The sequence below is a fragment of the Gossypium raimondii genome, chromosome 2, assembly GCF_025698545.1.
Source record: "Gossypium raimondii isolate GPD5lz chromosome 2, ASM2569854v1, whole genome shotgun sequence".
In the NCBI taxonomy this organism is placed as follows: Eukaryota; Viridiplantae; Streptophyta; class Magnoliopsida; order Malvales; family Malvaceae; genus Gossypium; species Gossypium raimondii.
Genome location: NC_068566.1, coordinates 4,596,698 through 4,614,246, shown reverse-complemented (window position 1 = coordinate 4,614,246; position 17,549 = coordinate 4,596,698). Strand labels below are relative to the sequence as shown.

General features: G+C 33.2%; 2 protein-coding genes across 7 annotated transcripts; one reads left to right on the top strand and one right to left on the bottom strand.

The window, feature by feature from the left end:
* Positions 1-1,146: 1,146 nt before the first annotated feature.
* On the top strand, positions 1,147-3,584 carry LOC105787802 (uncharacterized). Its single transcript, XM_012614358.2, has 3 exons — positions 1,147-1,931; positions 2,417-2,527; positions 2,987-3,584. Exons 1-3 carry the CDS (start codon positions 1,302-1,304, stop codon positions 3,179-3,181), a joined length of 936 nt encoding a protein of 311 aa, XP_012469812.1. The 5' UTR covers positions 1,147-1,301; the 3' UTR covers positions 3,182-3,584.
* Positions 3,585-4,319: 735 nt separating this feature from the next.
* On the bottom strand, positions 4,320-6,862 carry LOC105787801 (F-box protein FBW2). 6 transcript variants are annotated; one of them, XM_012614353.1, is made up of 4 exons: positions 6,664-6,862; positions 6,238-6,334; positions 5,689-5,996; positions 4,320-5,251 (listed from the first exon to the last, which is right to left on the bottom strand). In XM_012614353.1, the coding sequence occupies exons 3-4, from the start codon at positions 5,994-5,996 to the stop codon at positions 4,597-4,599; spliced, it is 963 nt and encodes a 320-aa protein (XP_012469807.1). In that variant the 5' UTR covers positions 6,238-6,334; positions 6,664-6,862; the 3' UTR covers positions 4,320-4,596. The 6 variants fall into 6 exon arrangements, with proteins under 6 accessions (XP_012469807.1, XP_012469809.1, XP_012469808.1 ...); XM_012614355.2 differs by having other exon boundaries at positions 6,253-6,334; XM_012614354.2 differs by lacking the exon at positions 6,664-6,862 and adding an exon at positions 6,438-6,599.
* Between the last annotated feature and the right edge of the window lie 10,687 nt (positions 6,863-17,549).

Sequence of the window (17,549 nt, the reverse complement as noted above, 5' to 3'; positions counted from 1 at the left end):
AAAAGTTAACGAGGATGATGTGAAATTTCATATGTGGAATATTTTTATGACATGTGAAAAACAATAAAATAAATAAATAATACATGAAATTAAAAAATAAATTTGAATTTAAAGAAAATCAACATAAGTATCTAAAAAAATTAAACTTAGTGGAAAACCTCTCAGTAAACAAATGTATGAAAGATTGAAACTTTTTGAAAAAAATAAGAAGAAAGATTAAAACCTTGAATTTATTCATTAAATCCGTTAGAAAAAATAGTTTGAAAAGAAATCAAAGGTTAATGGCCAAAAAAGGCTAAAAAAATACAATTATGACTATTTTGACAAAATATGCAAACGTTAGTGACCAAATTTATCATTAAGCCTTTTTCCATACACAATACAAAAACATATGGCGATTAAGGGTCACCCTACCTTATACCCCTAGATGGTCTGAAGTCCTCAGAGTAGCCATTAAGCAAAACTCTCATTGATGGCGTGTAATACAACTCATAATAACATTTTGTATGTAACATCCTTAATACCTCCTGAGATGTGAATTGTGTCGTGTTAAAATTTTCGAAGTAGATAAATAGTTGTTATTATTATTATTAATGGAGAGGATAGTTGGATATTATAAGAAGTTAAAAAGACTTTTGAATTTAGGAAAATTAATTTGAGGAATGGACTAAATTGTAAAAGTGTGAGAAGTGTTAGCCATTGTGTAAAAATAAAAATGATTAAATTAAAAAATAATAAAAATTAATAACATATTGAACTATTATAAAATATTTAATTTTAATTAAAATTTAGTTATATTTTAATTTTGAGTTGAATTTATTAAATTATTTTTATATAAAATTAGTTAGTTATCATTATTTGGAAGTGTGATTAATGAAAAATTAATTAAAATATAAAAAGTAAAAAATCTCAAAATTAATATTATAATTTTAAAAATGATCTCAAAATCAATATTATAATTAAATTAAAATTTAAATATTTAACGCATAAAAATATTTAAAAAATAAAAAAAAATACCTTAGGCTTTCAAATAACATGTCATCAAACTAAGTGAGTAATTTTCAAATGATTTTTTCTTTCCAAAAGGAAAATCCATTATAAAAATATGGATCCTTAAGGCGCAATTTAAAGTCATTTGAACTTTGCTAAGCTAACATACGCAGAGAGACCTAGGCGCCCAAAACCATTGGGTGCATCGCCATCTCCATATCTCTCACCAAGAAAATTACCCCTAACAATGTCTTCCCCTCTCAATTCAAATCCTCCCCCCTAAACCCTAATAAGAAACCCCAACACGAACAATGTCAATCGCGTTTCAAAACCTCCTTACCCCTTCATCTTCCCTTTTAAACCCTTATCTCAAAACCCCTAATTCTTTCCTTCCAATCACCTCCCCCCATCTCACCTTCCCCTCCGCTGTTCTACATTTCCGGACCCGAAATTTTCTCAGTCTCAGCTCCCGCCATCCTTCTTCCCATTCCTTTATCAAAGCCTACGACTCCGGTTCTTCAATTGCCACCTCATCAGAGCAAAACCCTACTTTTGATTCCATCAATTTAGATTCTTTTCTCTCAGCTGCTGAACTTTTTTGCATTTTTTCTTCGGCTGTTGTTTCGGTTGTTTATGTCATTTCGGATTGGAAAGGTGTCGTTTTGGGTGGGGTTTGGAGGAGGGTTATGGCCTGGAATGTCTTAGGCTTGGTGAGTGGGTTTGCCATCGGGGCGTGGATTAGGAGGCGCCAGTGGCGGAGAATTTGTGTGGAAACAGCAAAGGCTGGTGGAAAAAGGTTGAATTTGGTTGACAGGATTGAGAAATTAGAGGAGGATTTAAAGAGTTCCGTTGCCATTATTCGTGTTTTGTCTAGGCAACTTGAGAAGTTGGGGATTCGATTTCGAGTAACAAGGAAAGGTTTGAAACAGCCTATTGAAGAGGTAACACTAAAAAAAACATAGTCATTTGTTGAAATTCTTGTTTATAAATGTTAAAGCTTTTAGTTATATAATTAAAGGAGTTGACTAATTCTTGATGCTTAAAGTTATAAGGTTTGAATTAGAGAATTAATGATGGAGTCGAAGAAATAGCGGAGGGTAGTCGAAAATTATATGCATTTTGATGTTCAGCAAAATGATTGTTTTGTTAAGGCTAAGAGTATTGAAGGCAAAATGTTTGCGTTGCAGTTCTATTTGATTGTGCCATCTTTAGTCTATGTAACCCTGCCTTTGATGCTGAGACTTTATATAGATGAGTAAACTAGCATTAGCTATGGCTCCAATTTGATAATAATGAAGATCTCATTCCCCTTGCTGCTTCTATTATGAATAAATGGGAAGGCAAGCCGATGATAACAGATTATATTTACTAATTTGTTGTGATTTTTTGTATTTATAACTTCCTAAGCATTTTGCTGTATCTAAAGACTGCAGCTTTGGCTCAAAAGAATTCCGAGGCTACTAGAGCGTTAGCAGCTCAGGAAGAAATCCTGGAGAAGGAGCTTGAGGAAATTCAGAAAGTTTTGCTGGCAATGCAGGTAACATTTTAGCACTGATTAATTCTTTTAATTTTCTGAACTTGTTAGTACATGATGCTCCATTGCTGTAGAAGTTCCATGATGGCACTTTAAGTGAAGTTAAATTTGGTTCTGATAGTAGCTAAAGATTTACAGTCTTGTACTCTTGTTGTTCCAAAGGGTTTTCAGAGATCAAATATCCCAAGCTCTATTCTGTCTTTTATAGTTATTTTGAATGATAGAAATAGAGTGTCGCTTGGATTTAGCAAAGCTTTAAGCCTCTCTAAAACTGAATTGCTCGCATTTTGTTCCAAAATCGTTGTGCCAATAGAAAACTTGTTGTCTTCATTGGCAACTGGTAATCAGTAAGAACAGTCAAGCTTGTGGCTTTTGGATTCTCAACTTGTACTTAATGATTGATTCAACACATGGATTTTCATTGGATTCTCAGCATGTGATTAATGATGATGTATTCTATAGGAGCAACAACAAAAACAACTTGAGTTAATCCTTGCGATTGCAAAGTCGGGGAAGTTGTTTGAAGAGAAGCGGGAACCTAGTCAAGAGAAAGATATGGTTGAAGCATGTAAGTCAACTGAGGAGGCAAAACAAATGGAAGTCAACCAGACTCGACCTTTAGGTACAACTAGGGGATCTGGCAATGACAGAACATAAGAATTGAAGCAGTAGATGTTGTCAGCGTGCATGTAATTAACAGTGCATTGCCAATTTGTCTGAACCTTACAACATACAAGGCCCTTGGACTGCCATAGATGCCACCGGAGCTTATGTTTGAGCATTAACATTTTTTCCCTGAAATTCTGCTTGTCTGTTGATAGTTTCCCCTTGCAGCCCTGCTGCAATTGAAGATTGATGAAGAGCTAGAAATGTATAAAAACATAATAAAATGGTACACTTGCTTAATTTTCAGTTGAGCATAGAAACTTGCCTAGATGAAAAAAATGGCTTTTTTTGTGCTTAGCTTGTGTCTGTAATTCTTTTGCATGATGTTCCTGATAATCATACAAAGCGGGTTATTGTTGTATTTTCTCTATGTTATAGTTCTGTTTTGGTACAACTTGGTGGCAGCCTTCTTCGTACTCACCACTCTCCAGTTCTGCAAACTTTTTATATTGTACCAGTTTCTTTTTATCAGAAGCGTTCTCTGGAGAATAATAGTACATCTTTTATATTCAATATCCGACTCTAACATGAATATTGTCCTAAGCATTATAGTTGCTTTAACTTAGCTCCTCTGCTTTTTTTTCCATACTAAGATTCTCTCTAATCTTTGGATGAAGAAAATTACTTAGAACTCATAATATGATATTACAGCAGTGTTAAAGCATATGTTTCTATGCGGTCGTGTTTCACATGTGCTGATTTATGTACCATTGATTTACATGAGTCCACATGGTATTCCACTATCATCATTCAGGTGATTCGGTTGAAAAGATGTTTTCTTCATGGTGATTGAAAACTGCAGCCCCCCATCGAATCAGATGCTTCAAAATGATGGATTATAATGCAATTATGAGAATAGCTTTCTTCTCTAGCTTGACGACAATGGGACACACGGCTTTGGCTTAATGATGAAGCATTGGAAAACAATGCTTTAAAGACAAGCCGTGGTTCTTTTTTTCTCCTAATCCTCAAAATTGACCTTTTTTGAAATACTTAATTGATTATAAACGTAAGCATTAACTCAAAGTCAAAAAGGATAAAGTATGACAATCCTCCTTTTTGTCACAATCTGATCAATTAATTTCTTTGATATTCCATACAAGTCATCATACACACCATTTGGACCATCTTTACAAATCCCACTAATTGTATAATTATTGTAGGTACAGTACATAAAGCATGTGACATGGGGCATGGAAATGCTATGACATGTCCATCTCAATTACTAGGGAAACACATTCTTTTGCTACATATTACAAGTTCTATTTTTTTATTATTACAAATACTCATAGGAAAACTTGTTTTATATACTACTACCTTATAAGAACAATGTTTGTGCATAGCAAAGGGGAAGCAAAAAAGTGCTCACCGCAGTCTGTGTGGAGCTCGAATGGATAACAATCCCTTCAAGGGGAGAGGGGCCAATCGAACGCAGCATTTTCCAAGTCAAAACCGTCGTAGAACCTCATTTCCACATCTTCTATACTTTGGTCGTCTTCCCAATCCACATCTGATATCACATCATCGTAATCAATACCGACATCTCCAGCAACAAAGTCCCAGGCCAAGTAACCTGAGGAACCTGAATAGTTTGAACAATCATCCCAGCCCTTCATCCCAAAATAATCCACAACGAGAGGTCCGACCACCTTCAGCCGTGAGAATTTCTTGACAAGATTTTCATCCAGCTTCACGTTCCAACATCCTCTCACGTCCAATAATTCAAGCTCAGGGCAGTTTTCAAGTATCTTAACCACACCTTCTGTGCTAATAAGCAAGTATGCTACCTCGAGTTGCTTGAGCTTCGGCATTGTGGTAGCAATAGCAAGGGCCTCATCATCTTGAGACAGTTTGCCAACTACCTCTAACGGGTGCATTGTTCTCCTCAATCCCATTAGTAACTTACAGTGCTTGCCTATTGCTTCAAGTGCCGGAGCTCCAATATTCCTGCAGTAACTAACATCCAAGAAAGTCACCGAAGAGAGCCTCCCAGCAACCTGTTCCACTACTGAATCATTTATTTCACTTCTTGGCAGCCGTAAAGTCCGAAGAGATTTCGCACTAGAAGCAGCAGGAAGTAAGAGTATCCAATATAAGTCACAAAATAGAACAGAATGTAACCATTGATAATAGAATCTTCTGCAGATTATTTACCATGAAATTGGTTATTGTTCCCTAATCTATCAGAGAGATATTCAAAATACAGAAACTCAGCAAATTCAGAAGGAAATGAAACTTACAAGTAGCTCCATCTAACTATACATTAATTTTCAGTTTCATATTAGTTGCCTAAGCTAATATTTCAACAACACTATGTACTCCCATGCCATCTTTTTCCAACTAAACCGGTTAAACTGGAAGTGCAGATTGAGCTCGTGAAATAATTCATATAGAATCTATAGTGTTGTGTTTCTATGTTCTTCCAATCATAGTGCCAAAGGGATATAAATAGAAAATGCAAATTGAAAGGCATAGATGAAAACATGTTATGTCCTTACTTATCTGCAATGAATGAAAAACTCTGGCCATTAGGGAGACCAGTAACACAGAGCTTGCGGAGTGAACCCGAACTTCTAGTAATCAGCATTTGAAGCATGCGATCAAGGGTCTCGGGCCGGCATTGTTGGCTCCATTGTTCGATGTCGATGTCCTGCCAGCAATAAGGTCCACTAACTGCTCTCTGCCATGATTTGCACACCCTTGGGATTACAGTGAGTATCTCCTGGAGTGAAAGATTATTGAAAATCAACCCAAGTGCATCTGGAATCAATTCATCCCAGCACCTGAATTCACCATCCTCTTCCATCTGCAAAAAGTAAGGCATAAAAATATTTCAATAAACAAATTACTGAAAATTATTTCTTAAAAAAAAAAGACAAGCTAATTGAAACTGAATCATAATCTTCTAGTAGGAAGAAAATAAAGATACATGTAGCTCAACAGAAGCTAAAGCAAAATGGGGCCTAAATTGGATTAAATGAAACAACAACAATAAATAAAATCAGGGTTTACTAGTAAAAGAGAAAACTGAAGAACAAACACATTACCCGTGCACCACAAACCTATATAGTCTTTTCAAGCATCTAGAAACCCAAATCCAAACACCTTTTGAAAATTTCTACTCAAACCACATTGATCAGATACCTAAGAAAAATAAACAATACCCATATCAAGAAACAGCTAAAAGAATCCAATTATGCAACAAAAAAAAAATTAAAGCAAGCAAGCAAGAAAGAAGACTTTTTACCCAACAAACCAAAAAGGTCTTTACTAGTTAGAAAAAAATGGGATCAAAGAGAAACAAGTAGCATCATTAAACAAGTCAATGCAATAACACTGTACCACACACACACACACAAAAAAAAAAAAGAACTTTTCTTCGAACAATAAAAGCAAAACTGACAAGAGAAAAGCTTTACACTTTACAGATAGCAAGAAGAAAAGAAAAAGCATAAGAACAAAAAGATTTTCACCAGAAGATGGGTCTTTTTTTTGGTGCTGGATCTTAAAACAACGCGGTTTATACGGCAGAAAGAAAGGGTAAAGAGAGAAGAAAGGTGAAAGAAGAGAAGGGGGGAGTGAGTGACAGCAGATGACAACAGAAAGAACAAGGGAAAAAGCAAAAAAGAGAAACGTGAAAGAAAGAGTTATTAAGTAAAATTATTGAATGAGGAAATGTCGGGTAACAATGGGAATTTAGATATAATATATAAATATCATCAGATATTTCATACTTGTCTGCTATTTTTATATATGTATTTTAATTCTAATTTTTCTTTTTATTTAATTATATTTGAGTTTAGCAGTAGCTGAACAGATAGACGTCAGAGGAATTGATGGTTACTACTGTCTGGTTGGTTTTCACTTGATGATAGATAAATTATGTATTTCTTTTTCAATTTTTATTGGTAAAGTGAATCATTTCTTTTCTTAAAATATCTATATTGCTAAGATGGCCACAGAAAGAAATGCAGATGTACACGTGTCTGAAGACGCTTGCTCTTGAGACAGATAATGCGGTAAATTATACAATTATGATAGTTTAATATAGATAGTTTGTGTTTATTTATAAAAAAATATCTATATTAGAGTGGAGTTAAATTGGATATCTAGGTGAAGATTTTATAAATTTTGGCCCCGGTTCTCTCTAAAATAAATTTTTTAATGCTCTTAAAATTTGGTAAAATTATATTTTAGCCTCTAAAATGATAAAATTTAATTTAATCATTTAAAATTATAAAGATATAAACTATTATTAATTTTTTTAGGGATAAATATCGAAAGGGTAAATTGTTTTTTGGAGTCTGAATTTGATAATTATTTTCATATTAGAGTTTGAATTTTTTTGGTCTAAATTAGGCTTTGAACTTGTCATTATTTTCGTATGGGGCCTCAATTTTTTTTTGGTCCTAAACTTGGTAATTTGTTCCCACATTGGGGTTTATTTATTTATTTTTGTTCATGTTAATCCCTTATATTTCTTTGAAAACTTTAAAGTTCAAGTTGAAAACGATTGTCAAGCTCAGAAACTAATTTTGACAAAAAAAAAGTTCAAGCTCCATTGTGGGAACAATTGTCTGGTTTGGTTCAGGCTCTGAATTATGATTTAACCCAATATCAAATCATACATGAACTTTGATCAGATGTGTAATTTTATACATGAATTTTGATTTTGTATGATTTTATATAAGAAATTTTTATTTGATTCAATTTTCATAAATCACTAACAATATAACCGAAGTAGTATTATTTTACGCAGATATATTATATACGCAAACAATTCTATTAATCTAAAAAATAAATGTATGTATTCATTTCTTTAAATATATATAATTAAATCAAAATAAAAATTTTATATATACATATAAACTACAATCCAAGATTTATATATATAATTGCACTACATTAAAATAATATTAATCTATACATTTAATATTTATTCCAATTTTTTCACTCAATCTAAATATTTCGATTCGATTAACGATTAAAAGATTAAAAAATTTGATTAATAATAATTCGGTTCGATCTGTGTCATTAACTTTAAAAACCATTGAAATTGAAGCCTAAAGCTATATATGACCACGTAATTGATAGTGGAGCCAGATCAGCATGCACTTGTGTTGTTTCTAACAATTTTTTAGGTGATAATGATCAATGTATACATTGATTACTAGAATTGTCATACAAGGATGAGATATGTGATACACATTGGCTACTAACTTTGACCCAAAAAAAAACAAACAAACTTTCTAACAAGTACAAAGCACAAATTCCTTCAAAGATGAGATTTTGCCATCATGGTATCCATAGATAAACTTGAGCCCCACTGGTGGCTCCTGCTAACATCCCAACTTCTTATGGGTGTGCATCAAATCTGCAAAGAATTGCAGACATTTGTGGACTCTGCAAATTCATAATTGTTCTTCTTTGTGCGGGAGAGATTACATCACCATCAAGCAGATTATTTGAGAAGAACAAAGCGGGACATGAAAGACAAGCAAAAAGCCACCTTCCAATCTAATTATCTCTTTTATTGACGAGTAATTGTCTTACTGCATGTTTATTTGACATAATTCTATTCACTATAACACACTATTATTCTTAGGTGTTTAATTAAACCTGAGTTATAAAAAAAAAACATTGCTGCATTAAATATTAATTCGTATATATTATATTTGGTCTGAATCATATCTCATCAATGGTTTTAAAAGAATTATTGTGCATGAAATATTTTATTGTAATTCATTGACAATACATAAATCCGATGCACTATAAATTTTTATTCGATGAATCTTACATCTTCGTATCCAAATCTAGTCAACATAGGAGGCCAATTGACGATAAAAGTATCATGGAGGCTCCTGTATTAGGAGAAAGATTGCATTTTGCCCCCTCCACTGTAAAAATGGGCAAATTAATCCTTATACGTTATCAAAGAGCAAATTGGTCATTTCTATTAAAAATTTCATTCATTTGTGTTGTTAAAACTGACGTGACTGATGGAATAATCAGACAGTAACACGTGGCGTACCATGTGTACCTCACGCTGATGTATAATGCTATATTTTTAACAGTAAAAATGGATGAAACTTTTAACAGAGGACCCATTTTACTCTTTGATCTAACGTACATGGTAACATACAATTTGACTGTTAATACAGAGGTTTCCTTGATACTTTTACCACCAATTAACTTATTAAAAATGAATCTTACCACTTCATGTCCGCATCTAGTTCACGTAGGGTAAGAAAAACAGATGTTACTTTAAAATTTTTGTTGCTCTTTATTTTTTGAACTTTCTCCTCACTCATATCTCTTCTTTGTTGTTGCCTTTTCTTTTTTTAACTTTCCCCTCACGCATATTTCAATTGTGGTCAGTTTGTAAATGAAGTAGAACACAATACACTTCACAACAAAAAGGGAGTAAAAAGAGCTGAGAATCCTCGGCAAGCTCAAGCTCTCTCCCACTCCATCCCTATCATGGTAACAAAGCTCACAATGATCATCAACAAGTCACATGCAGTCCTTTATCTTTGTCAGACGTTCAATTTTAACTATCTAAATAAAATAAGGAATAGATGTGTTGAAGGAAGAAGATGAGGAAAAGGAAAGAAAAAAGAATGAAAAATAAATTATAAGAAAAGGAAAATATAAAAACAATTAAGAATTAAAAAATAAATGGATTTAACGGTTGAATAATCAATTTAATTAATGATAATGACCAAATTAATAAAAAAAATATTGAAATAATCAAAATAAAAATAATTTAATTTTAGAATGACTTACAAAATGATTTACCTTCGTATAAATATTAACCACCGATTAGAATTAATAAAGATATAATTAAAGATTATGATAAACATTACCATTTATGTCATTAATAAACATTGAAGATGGATTCAGCAGTTGATTACAATAAAATAATGTAATTTTAGTTCTAGAATTGATTTTAGTAATGGTTTTGTTGTCGTCCTCTCTAGTTTTGTGAATGCTAGACTTTTTTTTGTCTATTTTTGCTAGCTGCTCTGGACCATTCGAGGTTGATTTCTTTATCGTATTAAGTGCTTGCAATTATTCCAGATATATCGTGCTTGTGTTGTGACAAAGCCAATTGTCAACGTGTCATAATGTTATATTGATACTGAGGCTAAACCCTTTATTGTGTTGATGGAGCTTATCTTTCATCATCTACAACGAGTGTTTGTTATTTTTTCCTTGAATTTTGTAGTTCCATTCATTAAATGAATTAATGGATTTACTTAAAAAAAAAAACAGGGCTAAAATATTCTCCAATTTTTTTGTATATTTAGAATTTAGTCTTTTATTTTTATAAATTTAGTTTCTCTATTTTTTAAAATTAAAATTTAAGTACAATTGTTATCATGTTAAAATTATATTGTTAAATTTCTTGATGTGATATTTTAAAATTATAAAAATACTCACTTAATAACCATGTAACAAAAAATGATATTATAATAAATCTGAATTTAACAAAATAATTTGACGATGTTAATAATTGAACTTACATCTTTTAATCCAAACAAAGATAAATTAAATTCGTAAAAGAATAAAAAAATTAAATTTTAAATATATGAATGGTACATGGATCCGAAGCTTATTTTACCTTAAAAATAATACTTTAAAATAATTAGATGTAGTACAAATGACTTGGGTTGATTTTAAGATTAAATTTACCCCAAATACTGAGTGCAAACTTTTGGGCAAGACCCTCCCTTTTCCTTTTAACCAGTGGCTAAATAAAATTCTAAATTATAAACACAAAATATTTTAAATTATATATTTGGAAAGTGGAAATAAGTCAAATGGTACACTTTTAATTGTAGTTTATATAAGTGACTTCACATCGTTGTTATTAAACTTATACTTACAAATTCACGGTAGATAAATTTATATATTATTATATAAGTATAATAAAAATAATTTGACCCAAGATATAATCTGTAACACCCCTAACCCATATCCGTCGTCGGAATAAGATTACAAATTATTACCGAAATTTATAGATCAAATACAAATATTTCATACCATTTAACATTTATATTAGAAATCAATAATATTCAATCATATTGTCCCTTATATGAGCCATCGAGACTCAAAATATATATTAGAAACAAGTTGGGACTAAATCGGGTACTTAGAGATTTTATTTATTTTTTGCAAAATTTCAAAATTTTTCTAAGGTGCAGGGTACACATGCCCGTGTGGCCAGGCTGTGTGTCTCACACGGTCAAGAGACACGCACGTGTCTTAGGTCGTGTAGGCATTTGAAATAGGGACACACGGCCGTGTCCCAACCTATGTCCAAATTAAGGTGCTCACTGACTTGGGTCACACGGCCAAGCTACATGCCCGTGTGCTAGACCGTGTAAGCATGCTTACTTACATTAAATAGGTGCAGGGGTCACACAGCCAAGTCACACGCTCGTGTGAAAATACCTGAGCACTCTGTTTTGAAAATTTGAAGATGCAGGGGACACAGGCCAAACCACGCCCATGTGTCACACACGGCTGAGACTTACGTCCGTGTCTTTGCCCGTGTGGACAAAATAGGCCATTTTCAAGCCTTATTTCTCACCCCATTTTGGTATCAACCTAAATACAACAATTTGCACAATCACAAGTCACAATAAGACCTTCAATTCAAGCCAAACTCAAGTTCAATACATGTCAATACACCCCATATGTCCAAGTATTCCATATTACCTAATTGACCACATAACATATATGCATATTTTACCAACCATATTATCTCAAACCATTCATCAACATATCCATAATTTATTCATCACTCAACCATATCAAAAACAACATGATAAAACCACACACATATATATACATATCAAAATATGTTCGAACTCAAGTCATTACAATGGCTATTTATAACAAAATGCTATTAAGCCAACATTGGCCAATTTACACATACATGCCATTATAACCAAAATTAGTTTTCTATATGTACCGAAATAGACTGATGGATAATGTGATGATATATCCGTCAAGCTTCCAATCCAACGAGCTTTCGAATTACTATAGAACAGAGGAAAATAAAACAGAGTAAGCTTTAAAGCCTAGTAAGTTCGTATAACGGGAAATTATCTTACCATTCATTTACATTTAAGTTAAGCATACAAAATACATCCAAAGCAATTTGGCCAATAGCCTATACATATATCCTCATCAAACATGTTAGTCATGTATTTCACATTAATTTCAAGAAACATGTATGAACTCTTCAAATATCAAATTTCCATGTTCATAAACTTTCTACATCTTATGTTCATACATCAATTCCATATATTTTGGGTATATACTGGTATAGTTCATTTCAATTTCATGTTATCTCAAGTCAGAACTTTGCCCATTGAATCATTTAAAATATTGATGGATACACGGGTAGTACACACGAAGTGTACAAATCTGTAATCCGTCAATTCATATTCGGGAATGCTCATACGAGCACTTAAACGGGAAGCTCTCTCTCGAGCCATATAACGAAAAGCTCATGTGAGCCACGTAATGGGAAGCTCATAAGAGCCATAATCGAAAAGTTCAAACGATCCAATATCAAGAAACTCCGGAGAGTCATATATCGAGACACTCATAAGAGCTGTGGTGTGTCCACAACACATGCATGATCACAACCAATTGAGATGCTCCGAAGAGCTATTAACGGGAAGCTCGCAAGAACTATATAACGGGAAGCTCGTGAGAGCCAAATATCAGGATACTCATGAGAGCTAATAATGAGACACTTTTTCGAGCTGTGGTATGTCTGCAACACATGCAGGACCATAACCAATTCAGAAACCTTGTATCCATCTAATTTCATTTATTCAAACGAGACTTAATATTTGTCGAACATTGTCGGATATTTGACTAATTTTTATACATGTCAATTACACAATACACATACATAACATTCAATTCAAACATATAATTATATAATTTAGTTACACGAACTTACCTCGACAAGTGTTCGTGTACACAAAATCTACTAATCTGACACTTTTTCTTTTCCCGACCTAACTCTGTATTTGGTCTATCCGGATCTATACGAGTAAATTTAGCTCAATTTAATACAATTCACATTCAATTCAATCCAATTCACATCCTAGGAAAAATTACCATTTTGCCCTATACTTTTGATTGATTATAATTTCGTCTCTAGGCTCGGAAAATGAAATTCATGAAATTTAATTCTTATTCCAAGCCTAGCCGATTTTTGCATGTAACATAGTAGCCTATGTATTTCATAAAATTTAGAATTTTTCCATGAATTTTACATCTTTTCGATTTAGTCTCTAAATCATAATTTCATCAAAATTCACTTTACAAAAGTTGTTTATTTATCAATAACTTTTCATTTTCTACCATAAAATTCAAAATCCATGCATATTCATCCATGGCAAAACTTACAAATTAATCCTCTAGATAGCTAGTTAAGTTATTACGATATCGAAAATATAAAAATTATTAAAAACGAGACAAGAATGCTTACCTAATTAAGCCAAATAAGCTTGCTTGAACTTAGGTTTTCATGGCTAGGGTTTCCATCTTTTTATTTGGGAAAGATGATGAAAATGATAATATTTTAGTATTTAATTAATTTATCATATTTATTTTATCATCTTTCCATTTAATCCATTTCTTTTCTTAAATTTTCAATGATGAATCATCATACTTATCTACTAACTCCACTAAATGGTCTATTTTCCATATAAGGACCTCAAATTTTGAATCCCATAGCTATTTGATCCCTTTAGCTACTAGAATTCAATTTTTACACTTTATGCAATTTAGTCCTTTTTATCAAATTAGACATATAATCGGTAAAATTTTCTTAACAAAATTTTCATACGATATTTCTATCATATTGTAGACCATGAAATAATATTAAAATAATTTTCCTTCTGGACTCGGATTTGTGGTCCTGAAACCACTATTTCGATTTCATTGAAAACGGGCTATTACAACTCTCCCCCTTAAGAAATTTTCGTCCTCGAAAATCTTACCAGTAAAGAGGTTCAGATATTGCTTTCTCATTATTTGCTCAGGTTCCCAGGTAGCTTCTTCTATTCCGTGTTATTGCCAAAGGACTTTTACTAAAGCTACTTTTTTATTTCTCAATAATTTCGTCTTACATGCTAGAATTCTGATTGGTTCTTCACTGTAAGTCATGTCAGGATGAATTTCAACATCTATTAGAGAAATAACGTGTAAAAGGTCTGACCGATATTGTCGTAACATAGACACATGAAAGACATTATGAATCCTGTCAAGTTCTGGTGGTAGTGCCAATCGGTACGCAACATGTCTGATTCTTTCAGTGATCTCATATGGTCCAATAAATCGTGGACTCAGTTTTCCTTTACGACCAAACTGAAGAACTTTCTTCCAAGGCGAAACTTTTAAAAATACTTTGTCACCAACTTGAAATTATATTTCTTTCTGTTTAAGATCCGTATAGGATTTCTGACGATCAGAAGCTGCTTTTAAACTATCTCGAATCACTTTCACTTTTTCGTCGGTTTCACGGATCAGATCTCCATATATCTTTCTCATTTAGCTCAATCCAATACAATGGAGTTCTACATTGACGACCATACAGAGCTTCATATGGTGCCATCTTGATGCTTGACTGATAACTTTTATTATATGCAAATTCAACCAACGACAAATATTTTTCCCAATTGCCTTCGAACTCTAAAACACAGCAGCGAAGCATATCTTCAAGAATCTGAATTACACACTCTGATTGGCCATCAGTCTAAGGGTGAAATGCAGTACTAAAATGTAATTGCGTACCTAAAGCTTCTTATAACTTGTTCTAGAATCGGGATGTAAACCATGGATCTTTATCTGAAATAATGGAGACTGGCACTCCATGCAGCTTGACAATCTCAGAAACATATAATTCTGCTAATCTGTCCAAAGAGAAATCCATACGTACCGGAATGAAATGTTCGTCAAATGGTTGATGATTACCCAAATGGCATCTACTCCAGTATCGTAACCGACTGTAACAGTCCCAAAGGTACTTGATGTTCAACTTGAACTTGCTGACATATCAAACATCTAGATACGAATTTAGAGATGTTGCGTTTCATTCCCGGCCACCAGTATATCTTTTTCAAATCATTATATATTTTATTACTCCCTAGATAAATAGACATAGTACCACTATGAGCTTCGTGTAAAATTCTCTGTACAAGTTTTAAATTCTTAGGTATACATACTCTGCCTTGAAATAATAGACAATCATCGGGTCCAATCTGAAATCCTGAATCAGAAGTCGACTCATATTGTACTCGTTTAGCCTGTAACTCATCATCATTTTTTGGGGCTTCGTAAATCTGCTGTAGAAATGTCGGTTTAGCTTTTAACTCAGCTAAAATTGAGCCATCATCTGCCTATGACAATCGGGTATTCATTGTTCGCAAAGCAAACAGAGACTTTCTACTCAGAGCATCTGCAACCACATTTGTTTTTCCCGGATGATAATTGATAACTAAATCATAATCTTTCAACAACTCAAGCCACCTGTGCTGTCTCAGATTTAAATCTTCCTGTGACATCAAATACTTTAAGCTTTTATGATCGGTGAATATATGATACTTTTCACCGAACAAATAGTGTCACCAAATTTTCAGTTCAAAAATAATTGCTGCCAATTCTAAATCATGTACCGAGTAATTCTTTTCATGTGGTTTTAACTGTCTGGAAGCATAGTCTATCACTTTACCTTATTGTATCAAAATACAGCCTAAACCGTTCAATGGTGCATTACTGTAAATCACAAATTCCTTACTCGATTCAGGATGAACTAGAATTGGTGTTTCAGTCAACAGGGCTTTCAACCAGTCAAAACTTTGCTGACATTTGTCGATCCATTCAAATTTCACATCTTTTTGCAATAGTCGTGTCATCGGCGAAGCTATCATCGAGAATCCTTTCACGAATCTTCAATAATAACCAGCTAATTCTAGAAAACTTCTAACTTCAGATACATTTTCGGGGGTTTCCAGTTAATAATAGCTGATATTTTATTCGGATCCACTCTAATACCTTTAACAGATACTATATGTCCAAGAAAACCAACTTTCCGGAGCCAAAATTCACATTTGCTAATTTTAGCATACAGTTGTTTCTCACGCAGAGTTTGTAGAACAGTTCTCAAATGATCAGCATGTTTATTTTCATCTTGGGGATATACCAGAATATCATCAATAAATACCACCGAATAAAGTGTTTGACTCAAACACTTTAGTATCCAACACATAATTAAGATAAGCATTATACCCTTTTCTGACATATTTCTGTGCCGACATGGTTGATATCACATTAGACAACCCATCTATTTTATCTGATTCAATACAAAGCAATTCACCATTTTGACATTTCAACACAATATGCTTCTGTTTACAGTTTACCACGGTATCATGCTGAGTTAATCAATCTATACCCAGAATCATATCAAATTCATCAAATGATAATAACATCAAATCAGCCAGGAAACAGTAACCCCATATAATTAAAGGACAATTCTTTTAAATTTTATCCACCATCACATACTGGCCTAGAGGGTTTGATACTTTAACCACGAATTCAGTAGACTCGATAGGGAAATTTTTACGAGACACTAAATTCGTGCAAATATATGAATGGGTTGAACCAGGATCAGTTAAAGTAGTTATATCAGTATCAAGAAGAGAAAAAGTACCAGTAATAACATCGGGTGCAGAAGGATCCTCACGTGTATGAATATCATATATTCTGGTTGGTGCTCGTGCTTCAGATCTGACGGTTGAATCTTTTCTTGTACCCTAGCTACCACTCACATTGTCGAGATTACGAGGTGGTCTACCTTTTGTAGTGGGGTTTCTTGGCCTTGAAGTTTGAACAGTATCTTTTTCAGGCTTTTCCGGGCAATGTCTGAGATAGTGGTCAAAAGAACCACATCTAAAGCAAGCTTTACTTTTCATGCGACACTCATCGAAATGCAGTTTATTACAGTGCTTGTATCTGGGTTTGGTGTTTCTAACACTACCCACACTTGCTGCAGATGTACCTTGAAATCTTAGACTGGAATGTTGAATAGCTCTTTCTCTCCCAAAGTACCCCACAGAGGTGGTTGAACGATCATGATATTTCTTTGATTTCTTTGAAGCCGTCTGAAGTGACTTTATCGTAAATCTTTTACTTGAAGTTCATGCTTCAATCTCAGCTTGTCTTTTCTCTTTACTAAGCTTTTCAGCTTTATAGGCTCGATTAACCAGTACAACAAATTCTTTCAACTCAAGAATCCCTACCAATAATTTTATGTTTTCATTCAAAACCT